The sequence below is a fragment of the Aspergillus steynii genome (genome assembly GCF_002849105.1).
Source record: "Aspergillus steynii IBT 23096 chromosome Unknown P170scaffold_2, whole genome shotgun sequence".
NCBI classification, from domain to species: domain Eukaryota; kingdom Fungi; phylum Ascomycota; class Eurotiomycetes; order Eurotiales; family Aspergillaceae; genus Aspergillus; species Aspergillus steynii.
Window position 1 is genome coordinate 5,169,273 of NW_020194399.1, and position 26,571 is coordinate 5,195,843.

The window sequence follows — 26,571 nt, forward strand, 5'->3', positions numbered from 1 at the left end:
GCGTCGGAGCCGCAGGGACGCGCAGCCCGTACGGTAAGTTACCGTAATTTACCCCGAGGCAACCACCTCGATTGCCCAATTAGGGATAGTCGCAAACAGCTGACATCATCATTATTGGCAGACTCCTCGTCAATTCTCCACGCACTCACCACTCAGTTTCCACCCACTCCCTGCTCGCCCACTTCCCCATGCTGCTTCAGTCCTTCACACGGGAAATGGTCCGGGCATCGCTCCTGTTGCCCCCAATTCCAAGCCGGCCTTTCCCCAGTGGACGGTACCGAGATCGTCGCGTCACCGTCGTCATGATTATCCACGCTGGGAGGTTTTATCCGCACTTCCATCGACTGGCTAACCCGACGGCCCCCCAAGTTGCCAATGTGCGACAGCTTAGCTCCGGCTTTGGCTTTGGCTTTGGTCCATGTTTTCTGGTGGTTGCTGACCGGTGGGCTTCTGCTTCCCCCTCTCAGCTCGCTCGCTCGCCCTCCAGCGGCTCTCTCCCTCCCATTCCGTTCGATCTCTCCCCCCCTTCCCTCGTCTGCGGTTGGGAGAGGCGGCTGCCGCGACTGACCTGACTGTAGACTGACTGACTCCCTTGCCCTGCCCTGCGTTGCGCCTTTTATTTCTCTCTTCCCTCTTCCCTCTCCCCCTTCCCTTCCACCCCCTCGGATTTCTCTTAATTGTTAATTTCTTCCCATTGCGCCTTCGGCTCTGAGACTCTTCTAATTGTATATCTTGCGCCCATTGACCGGGTCTTGTGTCGCATAAGTGCGCTCTATTTTATTTTCCTACCTTCGTCTACTATAATTCCTTTAAACCACCATGTCCACCCGTAAGAGAAAGCAGGAGGCCGAAGAGCCGGAAGAGCTCCAGGCTCTCCCCAGCGATGAGAGCGGGAGTGAAGAAGAAGAGTAAGTTGTCTCACTCATACTGATGCGCGCCATGGTATTCCCCTTCAACCATCTCTCTTCTCCCTTCCCTGTCCCTTTCTTATCTTCATATCACCCTTTATCCATGTCGCATAGCTGTTATCAGCTGCGCGCCTGGTTGGGAACTATTCTTTTCGCGCTCGGAACCTCGTTACGTCATTGGCGTTCGCATCGCCCGAGAAATTCCCTCGAACACTTGTCCTTCTACCTCAGGGATCGTACACTTGCTGACTGATTCTCATAGATATGAGGAGTCTGATCTAGGTAGCGATGTGGGCGAAGAGGACGAGGAGGCTGCCTCTGAAGAGGATGAGCTAGAAGACGAAGGAGAAGAAGAGGAAGCTCCTCCAGAGAAAGGTAAGCCACTTGCTCGCTTCGATCTACCTATTGCGAGACCTTATCTAACACCACTCTTTCTATCTATAGCTCCTGCTCCTAAGAAACGCAAGACCGCCCCTGCGCCTGAAGAGGAAGAAGGCGAAGACAAGGAGGTAAAAGAAAACGGCAAGGACACCAGCAAGAATGGCGCTGCAGACGACGCAGAAGCGGATGAGGAAGAGGAAGAGCCTGAACCCGAAGAAGAAGAGGAAGAAGAGCCCGCAGAAACGTCCAAAACCAGCGGTCCCGCGGCAGCGGCTGCGAAGGCCAAGGGCGACACTGTTCCCAAAGAACCCGAGGTTGATATCGGCGACGAGGACGAGGAGTCTTAATGCTGGGGTTCCCGCTTTTTATTCTTTTTCCTATCTGGTCAGCTGGTGTGGCTTGGTATCTATTCTGTTTTGTTTTGTTCTGTTTTGATAACTGTGATCTTGTCCTGAGTAATGTTGCTATTAGGACCTAGTAACTATATAGATGCTAGGTAGGTAGTACCTGGTACTCTGAGAAAAAAGGAACAATTTGTTTCACATTCTTTCTTCCCGGAGAGACGTAGCACAGACAGGCATTGGGGTACCCTCGCGCAGAAATTCCTACATGCTTCTGTAACAAAGCCCTAACGCCGGGGGCACAAGACCCTCACTTGCCAGCGAGCCACGTACACGTACGACTTGGATCCCGACATGAGAAGGGGACTAGGACTAGGACTAGGTAAGTTGAAGTAATTAGGAATTGAAAGATAATAGAATGGAATAAATAGACACATCGAAAATATAAGGTGAAAAAGACATGAACAGAGTCGTCAACCTCGATGAGAGCACATCGCCTCATTTCATATAATAAATACGTAGGTTAGAAGGTAAAGGTAATAAGTAGTAAGCAGAAGACAAATCCCTCCCTCCATCCATCCTTCCATCCTTCTCTCCTCTTCACTCCGCCTCCTCCGCACGGGTTGAATGTGTATAATTCTACAGTCGGACAGGATGGCGGTGGTATACCTTCAGTTTTTTTCTTTCTTTTTGTCGGGCTCGTCCGCATCGCTGCCTAACACTAGCTAGCTAACTAACCGTCACTGCCGCTGCTGCGGAACGTCGCACACAGCTGACAGTATTGATGCGTGAGGTCCAGAACGGGCTGGGGCAGATTCGTGGCCTGGACGATGCTGCGCACCTTGACGGCGCCTTCGTCTTCGATGAGTTTGCGGATGAGGAAGAGGAGGTTGGGAGAGAACTGGTCCGTGTTAGTCAATGGTCAGGATGATTGGATTGGTAGTTGAGAGTGAAGGTAAAGGGGCCATACCTCCGAATACCAACGGTATTGCCAGGCAATGAGACGGATCAGAGCACCCAGCATGCCTCGCGTATCGTTGCGCTTCTCGTAGAGCTTGAGGAGCCCGCGCATGGCCTTGGGCGAGAACCGGATGGCCAGGCACTGCTGGTAGGCCTCGATGGCCTCGTCGAAGTGGTGCAGGCGTTCAGCCAGCTCGCCGAGAATCTCCCACTCGGTGGCGGACTTCTTGTACTCGATGGATTGCTGGCGGAATTGGGCCATCTCGGTGCGCCAGATCGTGTAGATGCGGAGGTCCTCGTAGAGCACCATGAAGAGGTTGTCGAGCCATCTCTCGCAGAGGCGCTTGTTGCGGAATTGCGCGTAGGACGAGTGTGACGGGTCGGGCTGTGGTGGGTTAGAGGAGAGATGTGGTAGTCATTGGTTTGGATGGCTTACGTCTTCGTTTCCTGATTTGACCACTTCCGATGCCACCGTTTGTTCTGGTCTCTCGATGGAGTGGCCCTGTTCACTGGTCCCGTTGGTCGTCGCGTGGTCGTCGTCTGCATCGGTCTCGGTTTCGTGCTCTCCATCGCCGTTGGTCTCGGCTACAGACGAGGCGTCGGGCTTTGATACGGAGTGCTGTCGTTCGACCCGGTATTCCTCCTCCATGACGAACACTTCGCTGCGGATCTTGAGAAGTTGGTCCCATCCGATAGCGGCGGCAACCTTGGTCAGGAGATTGTAGGCCTTGAGGAAGGTACCCTGGTATGCTGCAGCATGCAGTCTGCGCAGCGACGGATGGACGTAGTCGTGAGGGTCTCCCTGTCGGGGCTGGCCCTCGTCGATCTCGTCCAGCATACTTTCGGCAAGAATAGGCAGCATGATGCGCGACGGCTGAGGCATGCGAGGGGTGTCTTTGTCCTGATAGGTGAACATGGGGCACGAGTTGAGCGTCAGAAGCGCCAGATCCCACTGTTCGAGTCCCACGTAGACATCTCCCAGTCGCGCCCACGTGCTGAACTCGCTGGGCGCAGCGGTCACGGCGCGCTTGGCACACTCCAATGCCATTTCTCCCTCGCCTTTCTCCTGACAGAACGTGGCCTGGCAATCGAGCAATGCATAGTCCATGGGGACGTCCTGCAGGGCATCGTACATCAACCGCACCGCTTGTACCTCCTCATCCGCCATTATAAGAACCCGCGTCAACAACGAAGAGACCTCCACGTCGCGTGTCCGCAGCTTCTCGAAGAGATTGATTCCCGATGTATAGCGTCCTGTCGTCTGGATGTACTTCAAAAGGCCGGTTGTGAGGTGGTTGCTGACCGTGTTCGGTACCTGTGTCTCGGGGTCGGAGCTAAGTTGCCGGCCTATAGCCGTTAGTACAAACATTGCAATCAAAAGTCGAGAACCTACCCAAGAAGAAGAGACGCTCCGCCGCGTCCAGGAACTTGTGCTCCATCTCCGTGTTTGTGACCGGGTTGAACCGACGAACTCCGACAATCTTCCTGATCGCATCACCGCTGCCGTCGTCAGCATAGGTATAGGCCCGCAGAACCCCGCAGAGGAATGTCTCCAGCCATAGTGCTTCTGTCGCAACGCGCTTATCGCCGCGCTCGTCGATGCAGTAACTTTCCAGACTTCCGGGGATCTTCACGTCGACTCGCATGTCCAGGTGGGAGAAGGCATTGTAGCAACTGCGCATTCGTTAACCAGGGGGGCCCGTGGAGAGCACTTCGAATTGATTCCTGACCAGTAGGTTCCCGAAACCACTTTGTGTGTTTTATCAAGAGGAGAGAAGGTAAGCGTATTTACATAGGCGGCTAGACTGGCGGAGGAGGAGGCGTCGATGCCGGTGACATGGTGATAAACACCGGTCTGTTCCATCGCATATCGGTCAGCTCACTCGTCCCATCTCAATTGAATGTGATCTCATATGCTAGTTCAGAGGCATCCACAGCCACCAAACCTTGTAAACACGTACCTGGCGAGTGGAGTTGGTCTTGGGCTGTTTGACCAAATACACCAAATCGGGGGGTCCTAGTTCTCGCAGGTTCTGCAAGGACTCGGTGCGCGCATCGACAGCGGCATAGATCTCATCCTCCTCGTAGATCCTGTACACAATTGATTTAGAGACCAAGTCGCAAAGCACGCATGGACCGGAGTGGTTCACTGTTGTTGTCCGGGGCGAGGGGACACCTACTCGGGGACAGCTGGCGCAACCATGGCGCTTGCAGGAGCGCAGACAAGACGCAGGGGTGCAGAAAGAAGGGGCTAGACAGTCGAGGTCGGACGCAGGACAATTCGAGCAGGAGAGGACAGATGGCGCAGGAGAGCGAGGGCCGTTCAGGTTTCCAGGCCCAAGTCGTCGTCACGGCCGGCGATCAGTCTGGGCTGTGTCCTCAGGCACCGCCCTTGGCTCGATCGGGCAATTCGATTCCGGGGGGAACGCGTGATGCGTGTCTGCCGTCACGGCTTCCTCCTCTATTCTTCTATTCTGCCATTCCACAATCTTCCTACCTTGGCCATTCGACGACTCTCCGTTCCCATCCCATACTTCCGCCCATCCAGATTGCAGCTGTCCTGACATGGTGTCGACTCCGCCCCGCTTCCGGACTTCGCGGCCGAAATAACCTGCGCAATGTCGAGCTGGGTCGCATTGAACATCGAGCCGGACGAGGCCATCGAGGAGGAGGTCGACGATACCAAGGAAATCCAGATCGAAGAGGCCCTCAAGCTCTACCAGAATGCCTTGAAGCTCCACTCCCAAGGCCCCCCGTTCTTCGACGAAGCTGCCGAAGCTTACGATGCGCTGCTCAACTCGGAGATATTCAAGTACCCGGAGTCCCTCTCCGACTACAAAAGGAATGCACTGCAGGACTCGGATATTCAGCTGGCAGGGGAGGATCTTGCTGGGGAGACTGCTGCGGAGCCACTAGCCGAATTCGATATCAACGATTCGACGTCCAGCACGTTGTTGCAGACCATCTACCTTTCCTACAAGAACCACGGACAGTACACCCTGGATTCTCTGCGGGCATCCATCGAAGATGCCTCGCACTCCGACGATTCGGCCAAGGAACTATCGACGACTATTGCTGAGCGTGCGAACAAAGCTTTAAGCTCTTTTGCCGAAGCTCTGGAGCGGGATGACACAGACCTCAACCTCTGGAGGCAGAGCGCAAGACTGTGCAGTGCTCTGCAGAGCTATCGGTTAGCGCGGTACTGTCTGGAAAGTGTACTGGCGGATGATGAGAATCGCTTGGAGGTTCGGAATGAGCAATTGGGCTTGGAGGAGACCTTTGCGGAAGAGCATCTCCGGGAGACACTGTTGTCGTTAGAAGACAAGATATCCGCGGCGCAGGTACCGCTGAGGAAGCCGAAGAAATCTCTGCTCAGGTTCCTCAAGCCCCAGAGTGACCCTTATCCTTATCTGCCTGCCCTGCCGAAAAGCTTGGAGAATGCAGACCCCACAAAGCGCCCTCTTAACTCACATCTGTCTGGTCATGAGATCAAAATTCCTATCCTAACATGGGCCGCTGCTGGAAGAGCCATTCTTCAAGCCCTCAGCGACAAGGCACAGGCGGATGGCATTTCTACCGGTTCCCGAATCAGCTTCTCCCTACCTGCTCTCAGCCCCGAGATGAAAGCTATTTCAACTCGAGAAGTATCAACCAACGATCAATCCTCGAAGTCACACGAAGAGGCTGCAGCCGAAAACAAGAAGGAAGTCAGCAAATCAGAAGGCGATAATCAAAGTCCAACTCAAGCTAGCCAACCTTTAAAATTGGAAGCCCCCGAAGAACAGACTGATGATCATTCATCCATCGACCAGCGGGCAGAAAAGCAGCTGATGGAGTCACTGGAGGTGCAGTCGTCACATAGTCCCGAAATACCGAATCGACCGGAGCTTCCGAACGCCGATGAAGTAGAGCCCAAATCGTCCAGCGCTCCTAGGAAGCGCTCCTCGGCTTCCGCCATAACTGAAGACCAGGCGGAGCGTATTAGGGCCAAAAGCAGACGAACACGGCTCAGGGAATCGAATGCGGAAGCATCGCTGCAAGCCGAGGACGTTGCCTTTGATCAGACCAAGTACTACGAGGATCAACTAGAAGGTTACACTCAGGCTGATGAATGGATGTTTAACACGGCAAATTCATTGTTCTCCAAGATTGGGGTCGAAGAGCTTGGAGGCATTGAAGAGCTGCGGAAACACCATTCACATCTCATCGAAGGCAAAGATTCGGCGGTTTCCGCGGCCCGCGAGATTGAATGCTCACTGCATCAAGATCTCATAAGTGCTCTGAAAAGCTGGGATGAAGGGAAGACCCAGGCAATCTTACAGGGAGACAATTTTTCGGCCCTTCAAGACATTCAAGGCATGGGTAAATCCGGACTGGCGATATTCCTCGAGCATTCAAGGAAGTCCGCTCGAAAACTAGGCATCAAGCAAGTCCTCACTAGGGTTGAAGAACTGATCCATCTACTCAATACCGTCAACGATGGAAGTTTGAATATTCACAATGTAGCCTTTGAGTGGCTTAAGTGCCTTCTCATGCCGGAGTACGGACGATTCGCTGCAGAACATGTTCCTGATTCATCCAGCTTTCCTCTATTGAAATCGACATATGCGCTATTCCAATGGCCCAGCGAGTTGAAGGAGACGGTAGTCCAGGTTCTGCTGAACGAAGACGAGTATCTCTATAGAACATTGTGCCGTCAGGTGGAAGACCTTGAGCGTAATGTTATCAGCGCTGCCGTTGGATCCCAATTTAACTACACCCTGGACCACTTCGCTCATCTGGAGATGATTGAGACGATATTCGAGCTGCAACTCGATGTTTATGCATCTATCAACAACCCAAACAGTGAGGTGAATGCCGGGGGACGGATTATGCAGCGTGATCGTCTAGACAGATGGTGCTCTCTGGCCCGAACTGCTTTGACACATTTTATGGATCACAGTCCCCAAGGAGATCATCAAAAATCCATGCTTCTACGTCATATCTGGACGTCAACATTCCATTCGAACATGACGACTGATGCCCACCGGGACCATACCTTGCTTTGTCTCGAGGAACTTCAGCGCTTGCTCGGGTGTCTAGACGATCCATTAATTGGCTTGGTCAATAATGCTGTGATGCCGGAAATATCCCTTGAGGCAATTGATCAAGAGATCTCGAAACTGAAGTCCATGGACTTTTTCCTAAAAATCTTCAACCCCGAGTCAAAGGAACCCGTGAGTCTCATTGAAACAATAGAGCCACTTCTGGAGCCTTCTTCTGTTAATTTCACCGAGGAGGATGGCTCAGGAGAACAGCAACTTGTCGGCCCAAACTCGCAGCTTCATGAAATGGGCTCGTTCCTGGACCGAGGCGATGCCACCTTGCGGCTGTTCTTGTGGAGGCGACTTCAGGACGCTTACAAGGAAATCGAATATCCCCCGAAGGTTGTGTCTTGCTACTTCAGGAGTATCGAAGTTATCATGAAGGAGCTCTGGGGTACGGCACATCTCCAAGAGCCCAGTGAGCACCGCCAAGTGATCTTGCTTCGATGGCTCAAAATGCTCGAGGGAATTTTGAATAAGACCGTAACGACGGTTTTGCAAGAGCAAGCCAAGGCATATGACTGCTTTGACATGGATCATCTAAAATCCTCGATGTGCGCCATAGCTCGTCTGACAAAACTCCTTCATGGCCTCGTTTTGTACGAAGATTCCGTCCGCGTTGGTCAGGTTTCTCGTCCCGAGTTGCGCGGCTCTTTAGCCAAGTCATTGGAAGGTTTCAAGGACAAGCTTCGCGAAACGTATGTCCGTTGCTGGATTTTACAGTACACTCTTCTTAAGGAAACCATTGCGCAAAATGCCGATATTTTTGATACACCCCTTGATGACTGCATCCACTACCTCCGTGCTGTGCATAACGCCCTTGGTATCCGAAAAATGTGCAAGCGTTCGCACAAGCAATTCCTGAAACTGATGAAGTCTGAACTGCTTTCTCTGGATGATAAGGAAGACTACGGATTGGACATCTGCCAGGTTCTCTACGACATCCACGGTATCAAGCTGTCAACGGTTGATAATTACTTGCTTGACCATGGGTGTCCACCCGAGAAGCTCGATAAAGCCACGGCGGTCATGATGATCGACTTTGTCATGAAACAAGCCAAGAAGATGAACATCAAGGATTTGTCGAAGTCGGAGCTGAAGTATACCATCGAAAAGATGCAGCAGGCCATTGGCAACACCAAGTCATCCCCACCGCTATCATATAACAAGCGCGTATTAACCGCTTATCTCAAGTCCCCACTGAATCCATCGGAAATCTTTCGTTCTGTACGGGGAGTGGAAGACCTTGCGTTGATTCCTCTTTCTATTGACAGCGCGGTCATCGCTCGGAATGGATGGTACTTTCTGTTAGGATATACTGCTCTGACCAAGTTTCGCTCCCAGAAGCGCTTGAATCCGGTGCCCACCAACGACCTCGATGAAGCTGTGAGTTGGTTCCGATCAGACCTGGAACATGGCACAGCAAGGTGGGAGACGTGGTATCGACTGGCCCAAACGTATGACTCGAAACTTGAAGAAGACATCACTTGGTCCGCCGAAAAGATCAACAACAATCGCATGGAGCTGGTGACGTACCAGCGCTACGCGATTCATTGTTATGCCATGGCTGTTTCAACTGCCATTAGAAATGCGGAACCAACGCCAGAGACGAGGGCGCTCATGTCTGAGCTCTATACTGATTTCGGAATTCGGCTATACTCTTCCTCACGAGCGCCCTTGTCCATGGGGGCCTTCAGCCTCAGTGATTACACTCGGCATTATAACAGAGAAGAAAACCAGCAGATGTATGAAGCCCAGCCCTTTAAGGAAATGAGGCTGTATTCTGTTTGGAACCTGGCCAGCTATCTTCTCAAACGTGCGATTGTCGACAAACCCAAGAGTTGGATGTAAGTGTTTTTCCCTCAAGCAGCAACGCAGCGTCTAACTAATATAGGACTCACTATATGTACGCTAAATGTCTCTGGAAGATGTTCAGCGCCGACGATAGCATTAGAGGGGGAGCCAAGCAGATCACTCTTGATGATTTGTTGGACTCGCTGCTCGATGCCATCGACGCACTTCCACAGAAGAAAGACTCGCGCGCAGAGCCTATTTTCGAGCCTCACTACAAGCTAGTTTCCATCGTGCATAAACTGGTCCAAAAGGGCACATTGACGGTACGAACTACTCTGATCTCTATCTGACCTAGACTAACTGTTTTAGGCCGCTGAGGGAAGCAAAACCCTGGTGGCCACTCCATGGGCTCGGAAGGTCCAGCCCCCCGAGGACAATGCCTCGTGGAAGACATACATTCTTGCGGTAGTCCGGAATTTGCGGCATGCGGACAAGTCGAATTGGCACCACCGCATGGCTGTCAGGGTAGGCAAACTTCTTATTGTACTTTCTGAACCTCCAGACTAACCTCGATAGGCTGCCCATATTATATACGATGAGAGCAAAGATGACGATTCTGCCGTCGGAGCCAAGGGCGAGCTCACGCAGCAGATTTTCACCAAGACCATGACTATCCAAGTCTGGAGGCCTGAATACGAGCGTCCGGGTAGACATTTTGTCTACACCACGCGATACGTGTATTTCTTCGTCGCCCTTCTAGACCAGCTCAACGACCGCGCAAATCTTGACCAACTGCTGCGTCGAGTGCGGAAGAAGCAAGGCGATTTCCTCAATCACACCAAATTGTGGGAAGACGTCTGCCTCACCTATGCACGCGTGATCCGCCGAGCCGGCAACATCACAGAGGGCCACGAGGAAGGCGTTTTCCGGCCCATCGGGTGGGAGGAATTCGTCGTCAACACCGCTCGCCTCGAGAGTCTCCAACAGGTCGCCCCCGAAAGCACCTCCCTTCTCGAGCTACTCCGGGACGCCGTCGAGCTGAAAAAGCTCAACAACAACCTCATGAAAGTGTCGCTCCTCGAAGACCTCATCGCCGACCTCTATTCCCGCTACTACGAAATCAACATGCCCCAGGTCCTCGAGCAAGCCAACGAAGAAAACAAGGAGAAAATGAAAGTCGATCACCTGCTTATGGGCAGCGACGGCGCCGCCGACACACCAACACCCCCAACCTCTGCGCCCACATCCGAAGCCCCTGCCCCTCCGCGCGGTCGCACCAAGGGCATCGCCCGTCGCGACATCCAAAAGCGCGCCGAGACCATCGTCAACCGCAAACTGGCGCCGCGCCTTCCCACCGGCAAAGCGCCCGCCCCTGTCGAAACAGAGCCCGCTTCCCATCACCAGATCGACCCATCCTCAATCACATCGGCTCCCCAGCAGACCAAAGACCCTGCGTCTCGCGCTCCAGCCGCCGGCGCAGGAGCACCCGATGACCCGACCTCCGGCCAGCAGAGCGATATCCCGCACAGCGTGCATGACAGCGCCGACGACGAAAGCGAGCTCAGCGAGATGGACGACGAGAAGCTGTCCAAGCTCGCGGAGGACCGCAAACTCATGTTCCCCAACCTGCAGGAGGACCCGGAATCGGAGATGTCCGCGCTCGAAGGCGACGTCGACGGCGACATCACCATTGAGCCGGTCGGGGAGACAGAAGGCGATACCTACCTTGGTGAAGGGGAGGGCGAGACGATGATTGAAGAAGGCGAAGAAGGCGTTGACGACGTCGAAGGCGAAGGTGAAGGCGAAGGCGAGGGCGAGGGTGAAGGTGAGGGCGAGGGAGAAGGCGAAGGCGAAGGAGACGAAGAACCCGAAGCCGACGAAGAAGGAACCGCAGATGTCGACATGGAGGGCGACGGCGAGGGTGAAGGCGAAGGCGAAGGCGAAGGTGAGAACGACCTCGAAGGCGAGGACGACGACGAAGAAAGGGAAGGCGACGATACCGTCGACATGGCTGAAATGGACGGCGTCGAGCCCGAGCCCGAGCCCGAACCCGAACAGCCTGATGCGAGCGAACTTGTCTCGGAGGCTGAGCCCATGGATGTCTGATTTTTCAACCCGAGGATACTGGGGTATCGATATTATTTGCTTTCGTTCTCATTTTCCTTTTCATGCTATCTATGGCTCCAGGGTGGGGGTGTTCTTTTCAGGCGCGAAAAAGAAAAGTCGGCGTTCAGGCGATTAGGATGTATGGGGACACGCAAAGGAGTCTATCCATATAGGATCAAACGATTAATTAAAGAATCCATTACAGAATCAAAGGCTGTTGGGCTATCGAGAGATGGTCCAATACCGCATATAAGGCTGCATCAACATTCCTTCATTGCATATTGCACATCAATTAGACAGTATCATCATAGACAATAATCATAATACACCTGAACATCATAAGGACCGTGGAATATCCCTGTTCAGCAGCCAATTTCCCCCTGTTCCATTCCCATCCACCCACGCCTACCCTATACAACAACACTAAACCCGACAGATTACTTCCAAACCTGCATCAACTTAGCAAACATCCATAAAAAATCAAAGACACTCCCAAACCTGTCCATCAATCGCAACCAGCCGATTAAACAACTGATTGCGCATCCTCATCGCCGTCAATCGATACGTCTTCGCCTCCCTTCCGACAATCACCAACCCATCAACCACCTCCTTACTCCCCATCGCCCACCCCGCAACCAATTTCCCCTTCCACCCCAACCCCCCGATCTTCCTCATCTCCTGGATCTCCGTGACCGGGATCGTGAACAGCACCGCGCCTTTGCCCCGACTGCTCAAGCGCGGGTCCAGCTGCGCCGTGTCGTCCGTCGTGAAGTACAACACCGCCGGGTCCAGCGAGGAGTCGATGACCAGGGCGCCGCGCTTGCCTTTGTATCGGGCGTCGAACTCGACGGGGCCCGAGGGGGAGGTGGATACGCCTTTGCGATGTAGGATGCCGATGCGCGTTTTGGCGTGGCCGGACCCAACGGCGGCGCGGACCCGGTCGACGGCTAGTTTGCTCTGGATGCCGGTGGCGGTGGTGCCGCGGAAGAAGCCGATGATGGAGGAGATCCATGGTTTCTGGGGTTTAGGGGGGTGGGCGGGTTTTGGTGCAGAGGGCGTTGGGGCAGAGGGCGTTAGGGCAGAGGGCGCTGGGGCACTGGGTGATGCGGCTTGGTGGATTTCTTCGGTCGAGGCACCCAGGGTGAGGTCTTCGGCGTGGATGGAGGCCGGGTGGGATGGGGCTTTGGTCTGTGAGTGGTCTGGAGGTGGGGGGAGGGGCGCAGCGTTTGCTTCGCCGATGCGAAGGAGGGTTATGGTGAGCTGGGCGTTGGTGGGGACGCCTTTCAGGAGGGAGCTGGTTGGAGTTAATATTAGGGTTCATGTGTGGGAGTGGAGAGGTTTACTTTTGCAACTGCAGGAGATGCTTCCATCCGGGGTACTTGCGATCCAAGTACGCAGTAACTCGCCAGAATACCGGGTCTCCGAAGAAGGCGAATCCAACGATGAAAGTACCACCCTTGACAAAGAGATAGCTGGATGTGACCAAAGATACTAGTATAGCGGAGGTCAACACAGTCGCAAACCGTACATACGGCCTAAAAACAGGAAACGGCGATGTTGGCGAAAGAGCGCTGCCATCCAGGTCAGTATCATCAGGGTGCATAGCTCACAACGCTTGCTTACTTTCCAATCTTCTCATAAGTATCAATAACATCACTCAGAATCCGCATCAACTGATTCGCCCCATTCAGAACCGTCTCCTTCATCGGCTGTCTAGTCTTATCGTGACTGTCTGCCGGAACTTCCCCATGCGCAGTAGCCTGGGCATCAGCAGTATCGGAAATGATATCCGTAGCATCAGGCACAGAAGCCTCCAAAGGAGCGTCTTCGGGCGTAGCCTGGTCATGCTTACCAGCAATGCTGCCTACAGCAACGCTGGCGACGCTGGTGATCATGTTACTGGCTTCTTGCTCGGCCGCTTCACCCTTGAGTTTCTCCGGAGCTCCCGTGATACTATCGTGTGAGCCGAGGACATTCGCCGAGGGCTTCTGCACGCCGCCCGTGTTCATATCAACTAATGCGATGGGGGCAGGCGGGAAAAGCATGGCTCTGCATGGTGGGTAGACTGCCAGGGCGAGGAGAAAGCAGAAGAATGTCGGAGCGAGGAGATCCAACAGCCATGCGACGAAGTAGACCTGCATACATTAGTTGCGCACATAGCTTCTAAGAGCTCTAAACCTACTGCACAGAAAGCAGACGTGCGACGAGTCTCCTTCCACGAGCGTAGTCTCGCAATGTGCTTGACAGAGCTAGCCGCAGCCACGACGATAGTCGTATAGAAGCGCTCCATCGTCGCGCGCAACTTGTCGGGCGAAAATTGCTCATCTTCGGAGCGAATAAGATCCAGATTCTGCAACGGAGCCTCTGGAAGGGCTTTGACGTAGTATATTTGCTGCTGGAGATTAGCATTCTGCTCTCCATCGCTCAGCCGGCACAGTACCTTATTAAACCGCCGGATCAGCATCCAGAGGTCCTCATTAGAGAGACTCGACACGATTCTCTCCTCGAATTCATCGCGCGACTGGCCCCATCCGACATCCGATACATCCTGAGTAGCGCCGGCTTTCTGCGCCAGCCCTTTCTCGTCCTGCTCCACTTGCGAGAGAAAATGGCTATCTGTGGGCGAATCAGCCTTGATGTCCTGATTCTGATCTGCAAAGTCTTCATCATCATTGCTCCGGTCCGTCGGAGCCTTCAAAGGCTTCGTTTTCCCTGTCGTCGTCATTTTGTGCGCCGGTGTGGGTAGCTTGACCAGGAAGAGCCACAGTCGTGACTAGGGGGAAGAAGTATAGGCGGAGGTGGTTGTAATGACGTCATTCTTTGATCAACCCTCAGGCAATGAGGCGCTCCCTTGGCCTCGGCTTCCACCCAGTGCTTGACAATTGATCTTCTCCGTAATACTTTCCCTTTGCTAAGTAGGTCAGATCTCGAAAGACTAGACCGCAAATCACCGATTCCATTTCGCAGCGCACTGATCAACCGCTCTGCGCCCAAGTGGAGATGATCTGCGGACTGCACCTGCGATGGGTCTTTCTGCCTCGGCCATCAGGCATCAAATCATGAGGACCAAAAGGGACATGGCAGTAAACCAACATGGTGCAATAGCTGAGGGTGTTAATGAATGCTCTAGTTAGCAACCCATTGTCATGACCTAGGAAGGGGGTGTAGTGGCGATCTACCAGAATAACCAGCAGAGGTGCTGACCACGCCATGTAAAGCGGACCGAAAGTCTCCATTTCACATAATCTCAGTCTACATTCGCCTTTGTATATACAGTATATTTAATTAGAAATTTGCGCGCCAGGGGTATTAAACTGCCCATCCTCCTCCACCAACGGTGCCTTCCACTCCCGCAATCTCGTCTCATCCCAGAGAGCATAACACCATTCCCAGTCCTTATCCGGGTCGCGATTATAATCGACACAGTCTTCAAGAGGATCATCCGGGGTATGAGGCAGCAGCCATGCCTTCTTCCACCCCACCGTCGGCTGATCCAGAGACGACAGGGTGGACCAGAAATGTTCGAAACCCGAAGCCTCAAGACGATCCGCTGGATCGACAAACGGGAACTCGGCATCTCGCGACATGCCATTGCTATATCCGATAAACGGGCCGGGCCAGAAGCTCCTAGCATTTTCGCAGAAGTGATTCCGTCGCGAGAGTTGATCCAGATGGAGAAGGCGATAGAGAAATTCTGGCCCGAGGCCCGCCAATCCCGTGAAATGGTTGCTCAGGCGATCGAGGTTGCAGTCGGCTTCGAGTTCGCAAGCAGGGGGGCGCTGCTCTTTAGGGATAATGTCGCAGAACATACCGGAGGGGGTGTTCTTGCAGAGTTGTCGCAGGTCGTCCTCTACCTCTGCGGAGATGCCCATGATCTTGGAATAGAGGTATCCGAATACGCTGCCCATTTCGTCAATTTCCCAGAGGGACAGGGGGCCGTAGAATAGCCGGTATGCATTTTTTCGAATCCCCTCGGTGCCGACTGCACGGTCCAATTCCAGGACTTGCCAGTTGTGCATGTTGGAGCAAGGACAGTCCGGGTCCGAGCACAGGATTGGGTCCCCGAAGATATTCTGCAGAATCTGCAGTCGGCAAATCGCTCTGAGGAAACGGTGCTTTTCGGCAGGTGACAAGTGGAGCGGCAGGTGTTCGCGTTCCCATTGAACAGGCTGGATCCACGGGGGGCGTTGGTCGTTGGTTGAGAAGTCCTCGATGAAGAAGCACAGCATTTTATGGAATTGAAGCAGCTTGATGATCTCCTCTAGACCATCCGGCTGGTCGAGCTGATGTCGACTCGACGATGGTGGGCTGAGCTGACGGATCTCATCCCTGCGGCGCCAGTTATCCAGCAGGTAAATTACTTTCTCGTCCTGGAAGCCATAGAGCACACCTTTCGACCGTATGGCCGTGAGAGCCTCTGCCAGGTCGAGAAATCCATCATACTGGCGTTCCACGAGGGACCTCAGCAGCTGGTGTCTCGCTGTGAGGTATGCCTGGTGGTAAGCGGGCGATGCATGGACGAGGCATCTGAGCGTATCCCTGTCGTCAATTTGGGATAAAATGATAATCTTGAGCTCAACGGGAAGACCGTCAAGGGTTGGTTCAGCCTAGAGCAAGGATCAGCTTGGCTCACAATTATTTGAGCGACTGCGTTGGGCTCACCATGGTTAAGGTGCGATGGAGGGAATGTGATTCAATTGAGGGGTTGAATCGAGACCCGCCGAGGCTCGAAGCGCCTGCCCAGTGGATACGACGGTGCCAGTTAAAAGGGGTCGGAACTCATCTATCATGATGTCGAATCCAGTGAAACAAAACCAACTGATGACTTTCATACAAAATAAAAAACCAAGGAACGAGGTAGAAACCTTGTTTTCGTCTACTCAGACGTTCTTGCGGAACGAATCCTCGAAAGCATCCTGTTCTCAGAGAAAGTGAGAACTCCTGAAGAGCCTTCAATATTGCGCCTGGCCTCATGAGCTCCAGATAATGATTCATCAATGATAAACTGGAAGAACAGCTGAGTTCGGAAATTGAGTCTCAAATGGAAGATGCTGAACTACATCCTTTTGGCATCGAGGAAAGACTGCATGGCAGTCGCAGCCCCTCGTTCTATATGGGCGGGTTTTTAAGAACTCTTCCGATGGGAAGTTTACGGTGAAGCAAAATATTGATAAGAAAATTGTCAAGCTCCCATCGGGTTCTCAAATTCTGTTTACTGGGAGAAGCGGCGGCGGATACCCATTCCGGCGAATTACACAATGCAGATGAAGTCATCAACCAACATGGACCCGCTACGTAGCCGCCTTGCCAGCTACGGTCCATCATCAGGACTTTTCTCTCTTCTTTCCGGGGACCACTGCAGAATGCACCCTTGATTCGTTTGGATCTGAAATCAAGCTTATTTGGTACCTGGTTGGGTGATTCTAGGTCATTTTTGCGACTGCTTCATGACCTTCCGATGGGATGCAGATGGCGATGAAGATACTTTGACTTATTATCCCCCCTTTACATCCAAGGGGAGAGTGTGATACATTGGCTTCACGGCGCTATTCAATCTCGTTGCGACTTTGCGTTCATCAACTGCCATGGAATCCAAGTCTACAGCTCCGACGGCTGTTGTTGTAGGTAGGTACTCATTCAATGTTAATCCGTTCTCTCGCGTAATCCTTTTCTTGCTCGGAGATAATGGTATATCATAGGTGCCGGCGCAGGAGGAGTCGCTGTCGCTGCTAGGTTAGCAAAGAAAGGATTCCAAGTGACAGTAGTAGAGAAGAATGCATCGATAGGGGGGAGATGCTCAACTCTGGAGGATGAGGGATTTGTACGTTCTCATCTTCCTGCTACCACGAGCCACCAGACATGGACCTGGGACCGGAAGAGCCAGATGATACTACTCGTATCCACTAACAACCCCCAGAGATTCGACCAAGGCCCCTCGCTCCTCCTGATGCCTGAATTCTTCCACGAAGTCTTCCACGACCTCGACACCAGCATGGAAGCCGAAGGCCTGCGTCTCGTCCAATGCGACCAAAACTACCGGATCTGGTTCACCGACCACCAACCCCTTGATCTATCCTGTGACATGGCGCACATGAACCGCGAACTCACCCGTCTTGAGGGCCCCGCGGGCTTTGAGAAGTTCCTGGCCTTCCTGGCCGAATCTGCCCGCCACTATCGCCTTTCCTGCCGGTATGTGCTGCGCGCGAATTTCGCCCGCGTCTGGAACATGCTCAGACCGGGCCTAGTGGCGTCGTTGGGGGCGTTGCATCCGTTCGAGAGTCTGTACAGCAGGGTGAGTCGGTATTTCGAGTCCGAGGAGCTGAGAAGGGCGTTTACCTTCGCCAGTATGTATTTGGGTATGAGTCCGTTTGATGCGCCGGCGACGTACTCGTTGCTGCAGTATGCCGAGTTTGTGGATGGTGTGTGGTATCCGATTGGGGGGTTTCAGACGGTGGGGCTATATTCTCTTTCTAGTCTGGAATGGCTCTGTAGTGCAGGGGCTAATTAATGCAACGCAGGTGCTGGAAGCAATCGGGAAGATCGGTTCTCGTCTCGGGGTGGAATATAGATTCAACGCCCCCGTCGCATCTGTTCGCCTTTCTGACGACCGGAAAACAGCCTGCGGCGTGGTGTTGGATTCCGACGAGATCATCGACGCTGATGTGGTGATTGTCAACGCGGACTTGATATACGCATATAACAACCTCCTCCCTGATTCGCGATTCGCGAGGACCCTCAAAACGCGAGGTACATCCTGCAGTAGTATTTCGTTCTTCTGGTCCTTCAACACTACCCTCCCGGCTCTGCAGAGTCATAATGTCTTCCTGGGCAAGGAGTACCGACAGAGCTTTGACGCTTTGTTCAAACAGGATCGCATCCCGGAGGAACCCTCGTTTTATGTGCATGTGCCGAGTCGGCTGGATTCGTCAGCTGCGCCGGAGGGGATGGACGCGTTGGTTGTGTTGGTGCCTGTTGGACATCTGGGGGATGAGGACGATTCTTTGACGGACTGGGCTGCGGTGGTGGAGAAGACAAAAGAGAAGGTTCTGCGTGCGATTGAGGAGCGCACGGGGATGACGAATCTGCGAGACAAGTTAATCAAGGAGAGGGTTGAGACGCCAGTGACGTGGAAGCAGAAGTATAATCTCGACCGGGGCGCTATTTTGGGGATTTCGCATTCGTTCTTTAATGTATTGTGCTTTCGGCCGAAGACGAAACATACAGAGATTGAAGGCTTGTTTTTTGTGGGAGCGAGTACGCATCCGGGGACTGGCGTGCCGGTTTGTTTGGCGGGGAGTAAAATTGTCGCTGAGCAGGTTGTGCAGATGGTGAGAGGAAAGGGTTCTAGGGAGTTGTGGTGGAGTTGGTGGAGTTGGTGGATGCTTGCCCTGGTGGTGGCGTTGTTGGGGTTGATGTTGCTGCGGATTTGGGGAAGTTGAAATATCTCCATTGATTCTCATCAGTCTCTGCCTATTTTAGATTAATAATACAATAGCAATATAATATACACCATGCATGCCGTATATCCCACACTCATTCTATCCTATTTTCCGAGGCCTATCCCCCATCGCTGCCCAAGCAACTGCCAGTCGCCGCCACAACGACAGTCGAAATTTCTCGCCATCAGCCCTAATCGTCCTCGTGGCTCTTAACACTCGGCCAATCTCCATATAACTCTCAACTGTAACCCTCACCGGCCCTCGAACACAAACAGGAAGCTCCTCAATTGCCGCGCGAGAGTTCCAATAATAAACGTCCGCATAGTCGAGCATCTTCTCCTGCATAACATACATCTCCTTCGATGCAGGCCGTCGAATCACGTCCTCAGGAGTCAATCCAACTTCTGCAAGCCAAGAAGTAGGGATATAGACTCGGTTGATAGCTGCATCGCGTCCGATGTCCCGGGCTATGTTGACGCATTGTAGGGCCTTGCCCATTTCGATGCCTGCGCGGGTGAGCCTTTCTCGGTGGCTTTGGTCGTCGTTGCTAGGCCGGTGGCTTTCGCTGCTGTGGTAGTGATAGACGAGGTTGATAACAAGCGTGGCGACCGTGCTGGCTACTCGGTACGCATACATATCGAGGTCTGCTTCTGTGTGGATGGGAAAGCTGCCGTGGTGGGCGTTGAAGTCCAAGTCCATTTCGAAGCCGCGAAGGAGGTCGTAGAGAGGTTTTTGAGAGAGCTTGGAGAGGGGGAGTTGGTCGAGCGCTGACTGGAGGACTTGGTGTCTGGGGGATATTGTGGGATTATCGGATGTCTGGGTGACTTGTTGGTCTGTTGGAGTGTTGAACTTGGCGTCGAGGGCTTGGGAGCATTGCGTTATCCAGTACCGGGCATCATAGTCGGGGGCGATGTCGCCGTCGACGAGATCGTCCATTACTCGGCAGAAGTGATACCTACAGTACTGTATGTAAGCAACGTGTGTTGAGCACGGGGGAAAGGAGAGTATTACAAAAATATCAAATCCACCCTCAAACTCCCCTGAAAGAGTGCACTCCCGACAAACATGCTCTGGCTTTCTTCCTCAGACAACCCACGGCCTCTGAAAGGTGATCGAGGAGACGGGCATCAAAGTTTGGGGTCGGGCTCACCACGCTCTTCAAAGCTAGTTTTAGTGAGAAATTTGTTGACGACTCTTTCGAGCAGAGAATTCGATATTCCTCAATCGCAAAGACACAGTCCATACAGACTAGTCCCCCGACGACCATAATATTTGTGACGAGGAAAAAGACTGCCTCTCTGTAATCGCACAAATTTAGTTAGACATTCAATGTGTCTAGAAAGTCAAAGCAGGCCTTACTCAAGTTCAAGTCCGTTCCATAGCTGATATCCCACTTTCGTTCCGTTCTCAATCGTCCAGGTACCAGTACTAACGGCATTCGCATCCGCGAACCAGAGATACAAGGTTGGTATGCAGACTGGAATTATCGTCACCTTCCACGGTAGAGCTATGAGAAATGCGCATGATATTGACCTGAATAGTGAGTACGACTGAACGACCTCGTCGGACAGGAGAACTCACCACTGAAGCAGAAGAACAGGAGACACCCAAATCAAGATCAGACCCAGATACGTTAGCTCCCCCGCAAAATGACAGAGAGCAACTCCAGCGGCGAACGCAGCTACCAGGAACGCCTGACCAAGCTGTCTAACTCGGCGCGACTGCGACTCCGAGCTTGAGCGGAGATAAATCGGCAAGACAAGCGGCTTCGTGAGAATGCAGTAAAGCACGCTGGCCAAGTAAGTCTGAATCGCGAAGAAGAACACTTCCTCCAGCGGAATGCTGTACAACGTATATCCGATTACCGAGTCAGACGCGTATGACCAGATATGATTGCGGATCAAATATGAATCCCATGGTATTGTTGCGACCACGGCGATCTGGGCATGGTCAGCAAGTCTATTCGACAGGGTACTTTGAAACAGTGTCTCCGGGGAGAAGATACAGTGATGAGAGTGGCGATTTCATAGATTTCCCGACGGATGAGAAACGGTCCGTAGAGAATGGTGAGGATCACTGCCAAGGGGACCGTGTAGATGCCATGACTGGAAGATATTGTCAGAATACTATTTATGATCTCAGTCAGAAGATAGGACGAGGATCAGTCTCACAAAATCACATAATCCAGGCCCATGGCGGATGGTCTTTTGTTTCTTCCTTTCCTTTGTACCGTTTTGGCATATAACAGACAACCTCCGTCTCTTTTAATACAAAGTTTTCAACCCCACGCAAGTCAATCCGGGTGGTTAACTGCCCATGTACCTGCTAGAGTCTGACATATACCCGGATATTCCAGCCCTCTTCCCAGTGCACGATGTCCGATGTCAGACAAGGGGGAGGGAAGAAAAAGAAAAGAAACGAAAAACAGCAGGAATTGAGATGCCACCCGGAATTTGCACGATGCACGATGCATACGAGGCTTCACGTCGACGTGAGCAGCCTCTCATTGGAACTCGTATTTTCGGGGTAAATCCCTGGAGGAAAGAAGTCTGGACGCTGCGTCGGTCTGGGAGAAAACACATGGCGCCGGTCACAAGATCGTATCCTACCCTAGGAACCCCTGCCCTATTCTGGCCGAATGCGGAGATCTCATCATACATTCCCAAGGACGCAAGGGGCTGGAACTTGATTACCTTATGCCCCTTTCCTGCCTGAGGACGAGTTATTAAGGTCCTCAAAAATGAGTCGAAATTTATCCCGGGCTTTGATCGAACGAATCGTTGGAACAGGGTACGACTTGTATTAACCAAGTCCCGGAAAAGGACTCCGGGAAGATCGTCAGGTCTATGGAGGGTTCCTCACTGAATGTCACTCCCTAGTTCTAATATTCTCTATATTCTCTATATTCTCTATATTCTCTATATTCTCTATATTCTCTATATTCTCTATACAAAATCAGTCTATACTCTATATCCAGTCTATCAAACCTAACCGGCAAGTCCCCCACAGGCATATCAATCAACCACCCACATCAGTCACCACAATATCCCAATCTATTCTGCCTTCTTCGAAGCCTTGGTCCGCAATTTCATCAGTCCAAAGACCAACACATACCCACTGATAGCGAAGATCACCGAGATCGCAGCATCCCGCCATCCATAATAGTAATGGTTGATGTTGAGCGTGTTCAAGAAGTCGCTGCCGCGTCTATACTGACAAACCTGGCAATCCGATGTAGCATCTGGATTGGTTAGATTAATGCTCCAGCCATCACCGGCGACATAGTTCTTGAGATAATCTGCGCACGTCCCGTTGAGAGGGTCGAACCGTGCGAATTCCTCCTCGTTGCAGGTCACTTTCGCATCCCACATGTCGAAGGTCAACATTCCGGAAACGACATAGTTGAAGGGATTCAGGTAGTAGAGCCAGTATTTCCAGAACACGTTCAGCTGGGTGTATGGGACGAAGATGCCGCAGAAGAGCACCAACGTGCTGATGATCAGCGGATTCACGAGTGCAGCGAAGGTAGGATTCGGCGCGTATGCGGCGATGAACTGCCCAATGCCCGTGTAGATGAATTCATAGATGAGCATGATGAAGAAAGTGGCGCCTGCTTTGTTGGAATCGTGGGGCAGCTTGACGCAGTAGTACCAGCAGAGGAAATAGAGCACGGCACATACGCAGAGATAGGGGAACTCAGAAACGATCAGCGCGGTCACGAAAGCAACCCATGAATACATTTTCGACTTCTTTTCTCGCGTGTCGTAGATATCGCGTCTTTGGATGAACAAAGGTTGAAGTTGATTGATCACACCGGGGGCGACAAAGACAAAGTTGAAGATAGAGAACATCTTCAAGTTCAAGGCTGTCACGCTTGGGCCGATTCTCCAAAACGAAAATCCGTTGAGCAAGGCGGAGATAATGTGTAGCGAGAATTTATTGTTCACATAGTTAGTATTGCGATATAAGGCCACGTTCATGCGGTTGGTGACAATCTTGGTCTGTTCCCAAAGTGACATGGAGAATTCGTGGCCGTCATCGACGGTGCCAGATGGTCTGGAGGCAGAGTCTGAAATCAATCTGTCAAGTTCGGTAACCATCGCTCCATGTTCAGACGACTCCAACCAAACTCGGTGCCAGTCCATATCCTTGACGCTCTCAATACCTCCTGTGACTACGTCGATCATAAACTCTGCCGGGTTCGCGTCAGTCGGGCAACGAGCGCCATGCTTGCCGAAGTAATTCTTGATAGTTTGACCGTTCTCTCCAATATCGCCGAAGTAGACGGTTTTGCCGCCGCGGGCTAACAGCAGTAGAGTGTCAAATTGGGCAAATAACTGCGCAGAAGGTTGATGGATGGTCACCAATACCGCCTGACCGACATCGGCTAATTTTCGGAGGAATCGCACAGTGTTGTATGCAGACTGGCCGTCCAAACCCGAAGTCGGCTCATCCAGGAAAATAAGGATACTGGGTTTGGACACAAGCTCAACGCCAATTGTCACCCGCTTTCTTTGCTCCACACTAAGGCCGTTTCCCACGGTACCAATCAGTGTGTCGGCAAGATCATGGAGTTCCAGCAGGTTGATGATTGTGTCGACGTATTTTAATTTGTCTTCTTTTGAGGTTGTCCGGGGCTGTCGCAGTAGAGCGGAAAATTCTAGGGCTTCTCGGACCGTGGCGAAGGGTTCATGCACATCCAACTGCTCACAATACCCAGCCATTCTTTGAAAAGAAACAGGCAAGGGGCGACCGTCAACCATAATAGACCCATTGATCGTACCCTCGGTCTTTCGCTGCGCAAGGACATCGAGTAGCGTTGTCTTACCAGCACCCGAAGAGCCCATCAATGCCCCGAGCATACCTGGTTTGACCCAGCCGTGGATGTTGTCTAACAAGACGCGATCGCCTGATGGGGTCTTGACCGTATATGAAAGATTCTTCCATGTGAATATGGAAGTATTGCGGGTGAGACTTTCATCATCATCAGACGCATCGACAACCGCCCCCTGCCGGTTCTGCTCCTTTTCCTTAACCTGCGACTCTTCGTCCGCGCCGTGCTGATGTTGCTTGAGTCTCTCGCGTGGAATCAGAAGAGAAGCACTTCCACCGGCACCCGCATTCCAGAAAGTCGTGCAGATAATAGTGATGACAGCGAAAAATCCCCACCACGCCCAGACGACTCCGAAATTCCGCCAAAGCTGCGAGTGCTTATAGTGCAGGGAAGAAAGATACTGGTCACCAGTGACGTAGTCTGCGCCCGGCAAAGCACCTCCAACCCCTGCACACGCTTTGTTCGCAGAATCGACACCGTCGTACCCATTGCCGTGTGGAACCAAGTTGTTGCCCACGCAAGGAATATCTTGGCCATGAAATTCATTCGAAAGAGCCGCTTGAAATGCATAAGCCATGGGGTTGGTGTAATACAATTCCAGAAACCAATTTTTGATCTTCGGCTTGGGAATCATGTAGCCCGCGTACATGACGATTCCCTTGACGGCTGTGCCAGATATTTTTGAAGCGGCTTCGAAGGTGCTAAATCCGGCCCCGATGCATCTGAACAAAGCCGTGATACACTATTAATTTGTTAGAAAAGCGCGGTAATAATCAATGCTGATGGCTCACCAAGGTCGTTGAAAAGAGAATTATCCAGAAAGTGAAGAATGCAGCGGCAGTAGCTTTCAGGCCAGCCATCCAATATATCACGACAGCAAAGATCGTACACTGGAATAGCAACACCGGAAGGTCTGCAGTGATTTGCGCAAGGCAAAAAGCCGCCGGATGATATAAAGCAAATGATTTATGTTTCACCAAGACCGGTCTCCCCTTGAAAGATTCAGTAACTTCAGACATGGCCACGATGCAGTTATACAGGAGCGAGAAGAAAACAGCACCACCTTTGGTGAAGAGACCGGCGGATGTTGCTGGCGAATTATAGAAACATGATCCAGCTATCAAAGCCATAGCGAGTGACAGAAATTGTTTGATCAAGAATGTTGACTTTTCACCCCATAGGATTTGATACTGTCGCATTGTGCAAGCCATCACTTGTTTCCAGAAGCTCGTTGTGAGAGAGCTATTCTTAGGCAAATGGCTGGACTTCTCGAAGGCAACCGATTCCTTGAATGCTTCTGTTCGCTCGCGGGCTATCTCAGTTGTAGGATAATCGTACTCCGACGTCATGCGTTCATGAACCATAGAGCTTTTGTACTGGGAGAGAATGGCATCCGCATTTCGAGGGAATGTGTTTTCGAATCCAGGTCTGATTCTTCGCTCGGTGGGAACAGTGACTCCGGTCAAAAAATCACCTATCTGTAGTTAGCATTGCCATTTGACAGAAACCAAAGAGTCAAGAAGACTTACCTATATTTGCTCCATCGGTATACACAAACCCCAAATCCTCCATGAAAGGCTTGGCTGCTGCTGCAGGACCATAGAAAATCTGTTTTCCTTCATCGAGTACCAGGACTTTATCGAACAGATTGTAAATGCCGTTACCTGCCTGATACAGAGTCACGATTGTAGAGAGTCCCAGCACATTTGTCATCGCTCGCAAAGCCTTGGCCCATTCCAAGGCTGTACTCGCATCAAGACCCCGTGTGCTATTATCCCAGCTGAATACTGAACCTCTCGTTGCCATGCATTCGATGATAGACACCCGTTTTCGCTCGCCACCCGAGACACCACGGACGAACTCATTTCCCACCTTGGTATCAGCCGTGTGCGCAATGCCCATAGATTCGAGAAGAAACTGTTTGGTCTCGGCGGTATATTCGTCCACTGACTTGATACCATCCGGAAGGTGGAAGGGAACCTTTAGTTTCGAGGCGAAATCCATAGTCTGGCCGACAGTTAGGCGTGGGTAGAACAGCTCCTCTTCCGTATTCATCACAATCTGGCCTCGATACTGATCCGCATCTTCAGGGCTCATATTTCCGAACCGCACGTCACCTGTCACCGTGTGATAGCCCTGACGCCGGTTAGACAACATTTTGAGAAGAGTAGTGCATCCAGATCCAGGACGTCCTAGCACGAGAAGCATTTCCCCTGGTTTTACGCAGCCATGGCTCTCCGTCAAAATAGACTTCAGGGGCGGTTTCCGGCGAAAGTCTTTAATGAGCTGAGGGACGTTAAACTGGGAGAACAGGTTTTCATTGACTGCGGCTTCCGCCGCGAGAACTTCCACGCTCAGATTATTCCATGTCACGCCCAGTTCCCGTTTCTTGAAACCCGCGGCGGCATCACGTTCGCGGTTGCGTATCACTTGTGGTGTCATGCTCCATTCCGTATCTTTGGTGGATGGAGGGGCAATATCGCCATGAGGGGTGGTCAGGGTTTCTGCGCTGGGGGCCTCTCGGACTTCTGTGTTGGGGATGGCTAGTGTCTCAAAGCTTTTCATTTCTGCCACAGGTGGCTTTGGCAGCAAAGATTCGTCAGAGAGGTCATTCTTCTCCATGTTGAGCGAGGGATTGTTGGATGAATGTTGTCTGGAGAGCTTCTCATTTGGATTTTGACATAGATGAATGAGAATAAAATAAAAGACTGTTTCTCACCCATT

At 52.2% G+C, this 26,571-nt stretch overlaps 8 protein-coding genes across 8 annotated transcripts; 3 read left to right on the forward strand and 5 right to left on the reverse strand.

The window, feature by feature from the left end:
• Positions 1-819: 819 nt before the first annotated feature.
• Positions 820-1,636, forward strand: P170DRAFT_423971 (uncharacterized protein; the record flags this gene model as incomplete). Its single annotated transcript, XM_024847539.1, has 3 exons — positions 820-908; positions 1,171-1,283; positions 1,353-1,636. 3 exons carry the CDS (start codon positions 820-822, stop codon positions 1,634-1,636), a joined length of 486 nt encoding a protein of 161 aa, XP_024708505.1.
• A 431-nt stretch (positions 1,637-2,067) lies between these two features.
• Positions 2,068-4,937, reverse strand: P170DRAFT_434914 (chaps-domain-containing protein). The gene is made up of 7 exons (XM_024848830.1): positions 4,771-4,937; positions 4,552-4,681; positions 4,321-4,445; positions 3,984-4,264; positions 3,027-3,937; positions 2,601-2,975; positions 2,068-2,531 (listed from the first exon to the last, which is right to left on the reverse strand). The coding sequence occupies exons 1-7, from the start codon at positions 4,791-4,793 to the stop codon at positions 2,364-2,366; spliced, it is 2,013 nt and encodes a 670-aa protein (XP_024708506.1). The 5' UTR covers positions 4,794-4,937; the 3' UTR covers positions 2,068-2,363.
• A 140-nt stretch (positions 4,938-5,077) lies between these two features.
• hir3 (putative transcriptional corepressor of histone genes (Hir3)) lies at positions 5,078-11,788 on the forward strand. The gene is made up of 4 exons (XM_024846507.1): positions 5,078-9,521; positions 9,569-9,791; positions 9,838-9,993; positions 10,045-11,788. Exons 1-4 carry the CDS (start codon positions 5,209-5,211, stop codon positions 11,572-11,574), a joined length of 6,222 nt encoding a protein of 2,073 aa, XP_024708507.1. The 5' UTR covers positions 5,078-5,208; the 3' UTR covers positions 11,575-11,788.
• A 154-nt stretch (positions 11,789-11,942) lies between these two features.
• P170DRAFT_404134 (DUF3292 domain-containing protein) lies at positions 11,943-14,313 on the reverse strand. Its single transcript, XM_024846508.1, has 5 exons — positions 14,015-14,313; positions 13,757-13,966; positions 13,198-13,709; positions 12,918-13,145; positions 11,943-12,868 (listed from the first exon to the last, which is right to left on the reverse strand). The coding sequence occupies exons 1-5, from the start codon at positions 14,297-14,299 to the stop codon at positions 12,055-12,057; spliced, it is 2,049 nt and encodes a 682-aa protein (XP_024708508.1). The 5' UTR covers positions 14,300-14,313; the 3' UTR covers positions 11,943-12,054.
• A 542-nt stretch (positions 14,314-14,855) lies between these two features.
• Positions 14,856-16,239, reverse strand: P170DRAFT_423975 (uncharacterized protein; the record flags this gene model as incomplete). The annotated part of the gene is made up of 2 exons (XM_024847540.1): positions 14,856-16,181; positions 16,237-16,239. The coding sequence occupies 2 exons, from the start codon at positions 16,237-16,239 to the stop codon at positions 14,856-14,858; spliced, it is 1,329 nt and encodes a 442-aa protein (XP_024708509.1).
• Positions 16,240-16,901: 662 nt separating this feature from the next.
• Positions 16,902-19,027, forward strand: P170DRAFT_454351 (phytoene desaturase family protein; the record flags this gene model as incomplete). The annotated part of the gene is made up of 5 exons (XM_024851426.1): positions 16,902-17,199; positions 17,274-17,395; positions 17,492-18,025; positions 18,093-18,902; positions 18,938-19,027. Exons 1-5 carry the CDS (start codon positions 17,160-17,162, stop codon positions 19,025-19,027), a joined length of 1,596 nt encoding a protein of 531 aa, XP_024708510.1. The 5' UTR covers positions 16,902-17,159.
• An 85-nt stretch (positions 19,028-19,112) lies between these two features.
• P170DRAFT_454352 (Lycopene beta-cyclase) lies at positions 19,113-21,207 on the reverse strand (the record flags this gene model as incomplete). Its single annotated transcript, XM_024851427.1, has 7 exons — positions 19,113-19,968; positions 20,025-20,083; positions 20,164-20,311; positions 20,373-20,546; positions 20,595-20,953; positions 21,019-21,118; positions 21,185-21,207. 7 exons carry the CDS (start codon positions 21,205-21,207, stop codon positions 19,113-19,115), a joined length of 1,719 nt encoding a protein of 572 aa, XP_024708511.1.
• An 859-nt stretch (positions 21,208-22,066) lies between these two features.
• On the reverse strand, positions 22,067-26,469 carry P170DRAFT_349943 (ATP-binding cassette transporter; the record flags this gene model as incomplete). Its single annotated transcript, XM_024843771.1, has 3 exons — positions 22,067-24,589; positions 24,639-25,321; positions 25,377-26,469. 3 exons carry the CDS (start codon positions 26,467-26,469, stop codon positions 22,067-22,069), a joined length of 4,299 nt encoding a protein of 1,432 aa, XP_024708512.1.
• Positions 26,470-26,571: the final 102 nt, after the last annotated feature.

Excerpts from the sequence above, each read along its gene's own strand:
- P170DRAFT_434914 (XM_024848830.1), bottom strand. The coding sequence starts at position 4,793 with ATGGTTGCGCCAGCTGTCCCCGA. Across the intron at positions 4,265-4,320 it reads GTGGTTTCGGGAACCTACTG|TTGCTACAATGCCTTCTCCC; the intron begins GTCAGGAATCAA and ends ACGAATGCGCAG. Across the intron at positions 2,532-2,600 it reads AATACCGTTGGTATTCGGAG|TTCTCTCCCAACCTCCTCTT; the intron begins GTATGGCCCCTT and ends AACACGGACCAG.
- hir3 (XM_024846507.1), top strand. The coding sequence starts at position 5,209 with ATGTCGAGCTGGGTCGCATTGAACATCGAGCCGGACGAGGCCATCGAG. Across the intron at positions 9,522-9,568 it reads GACAAACCCAAGAGTTGGAT|GACTCACTATATGTACGCTA; the intron begins GTAAGTGTTTTT and ends TAACTAATATAG. Across the intron at positions 9,792-9,837 it reads TCCAAAAGGGCACATTGACG|GCCGCTGAGGGAAGCAAAAC; the intron begins GTACGAACTACT and ends TAACTGTTTTAG.
- P170DRAFT_404134 (XM_024846508.1), bottom strand. The coding sequence starts at position 14,299 with ATGACGACGACAGGGAAAACGAAGCCTTTGAAGGCTCCGACGGACCGG. Across the intron at positions 13,710-13,756 it reads GCACGTCTGCTTTCTGTGCA|GTCTACTTCGTCGCATGGCT; the intron begins GTAGGTTTAGAG and ends TAATGTATGCAG. Across the intron at positions 12,869-12,917 it reads CATCTCCTGCAGTTGCAAAA|CTCCCTCCTGAAAGGCGTCC; the intron begins GTAAACCTCTCC and ends AACTCCAACCAG.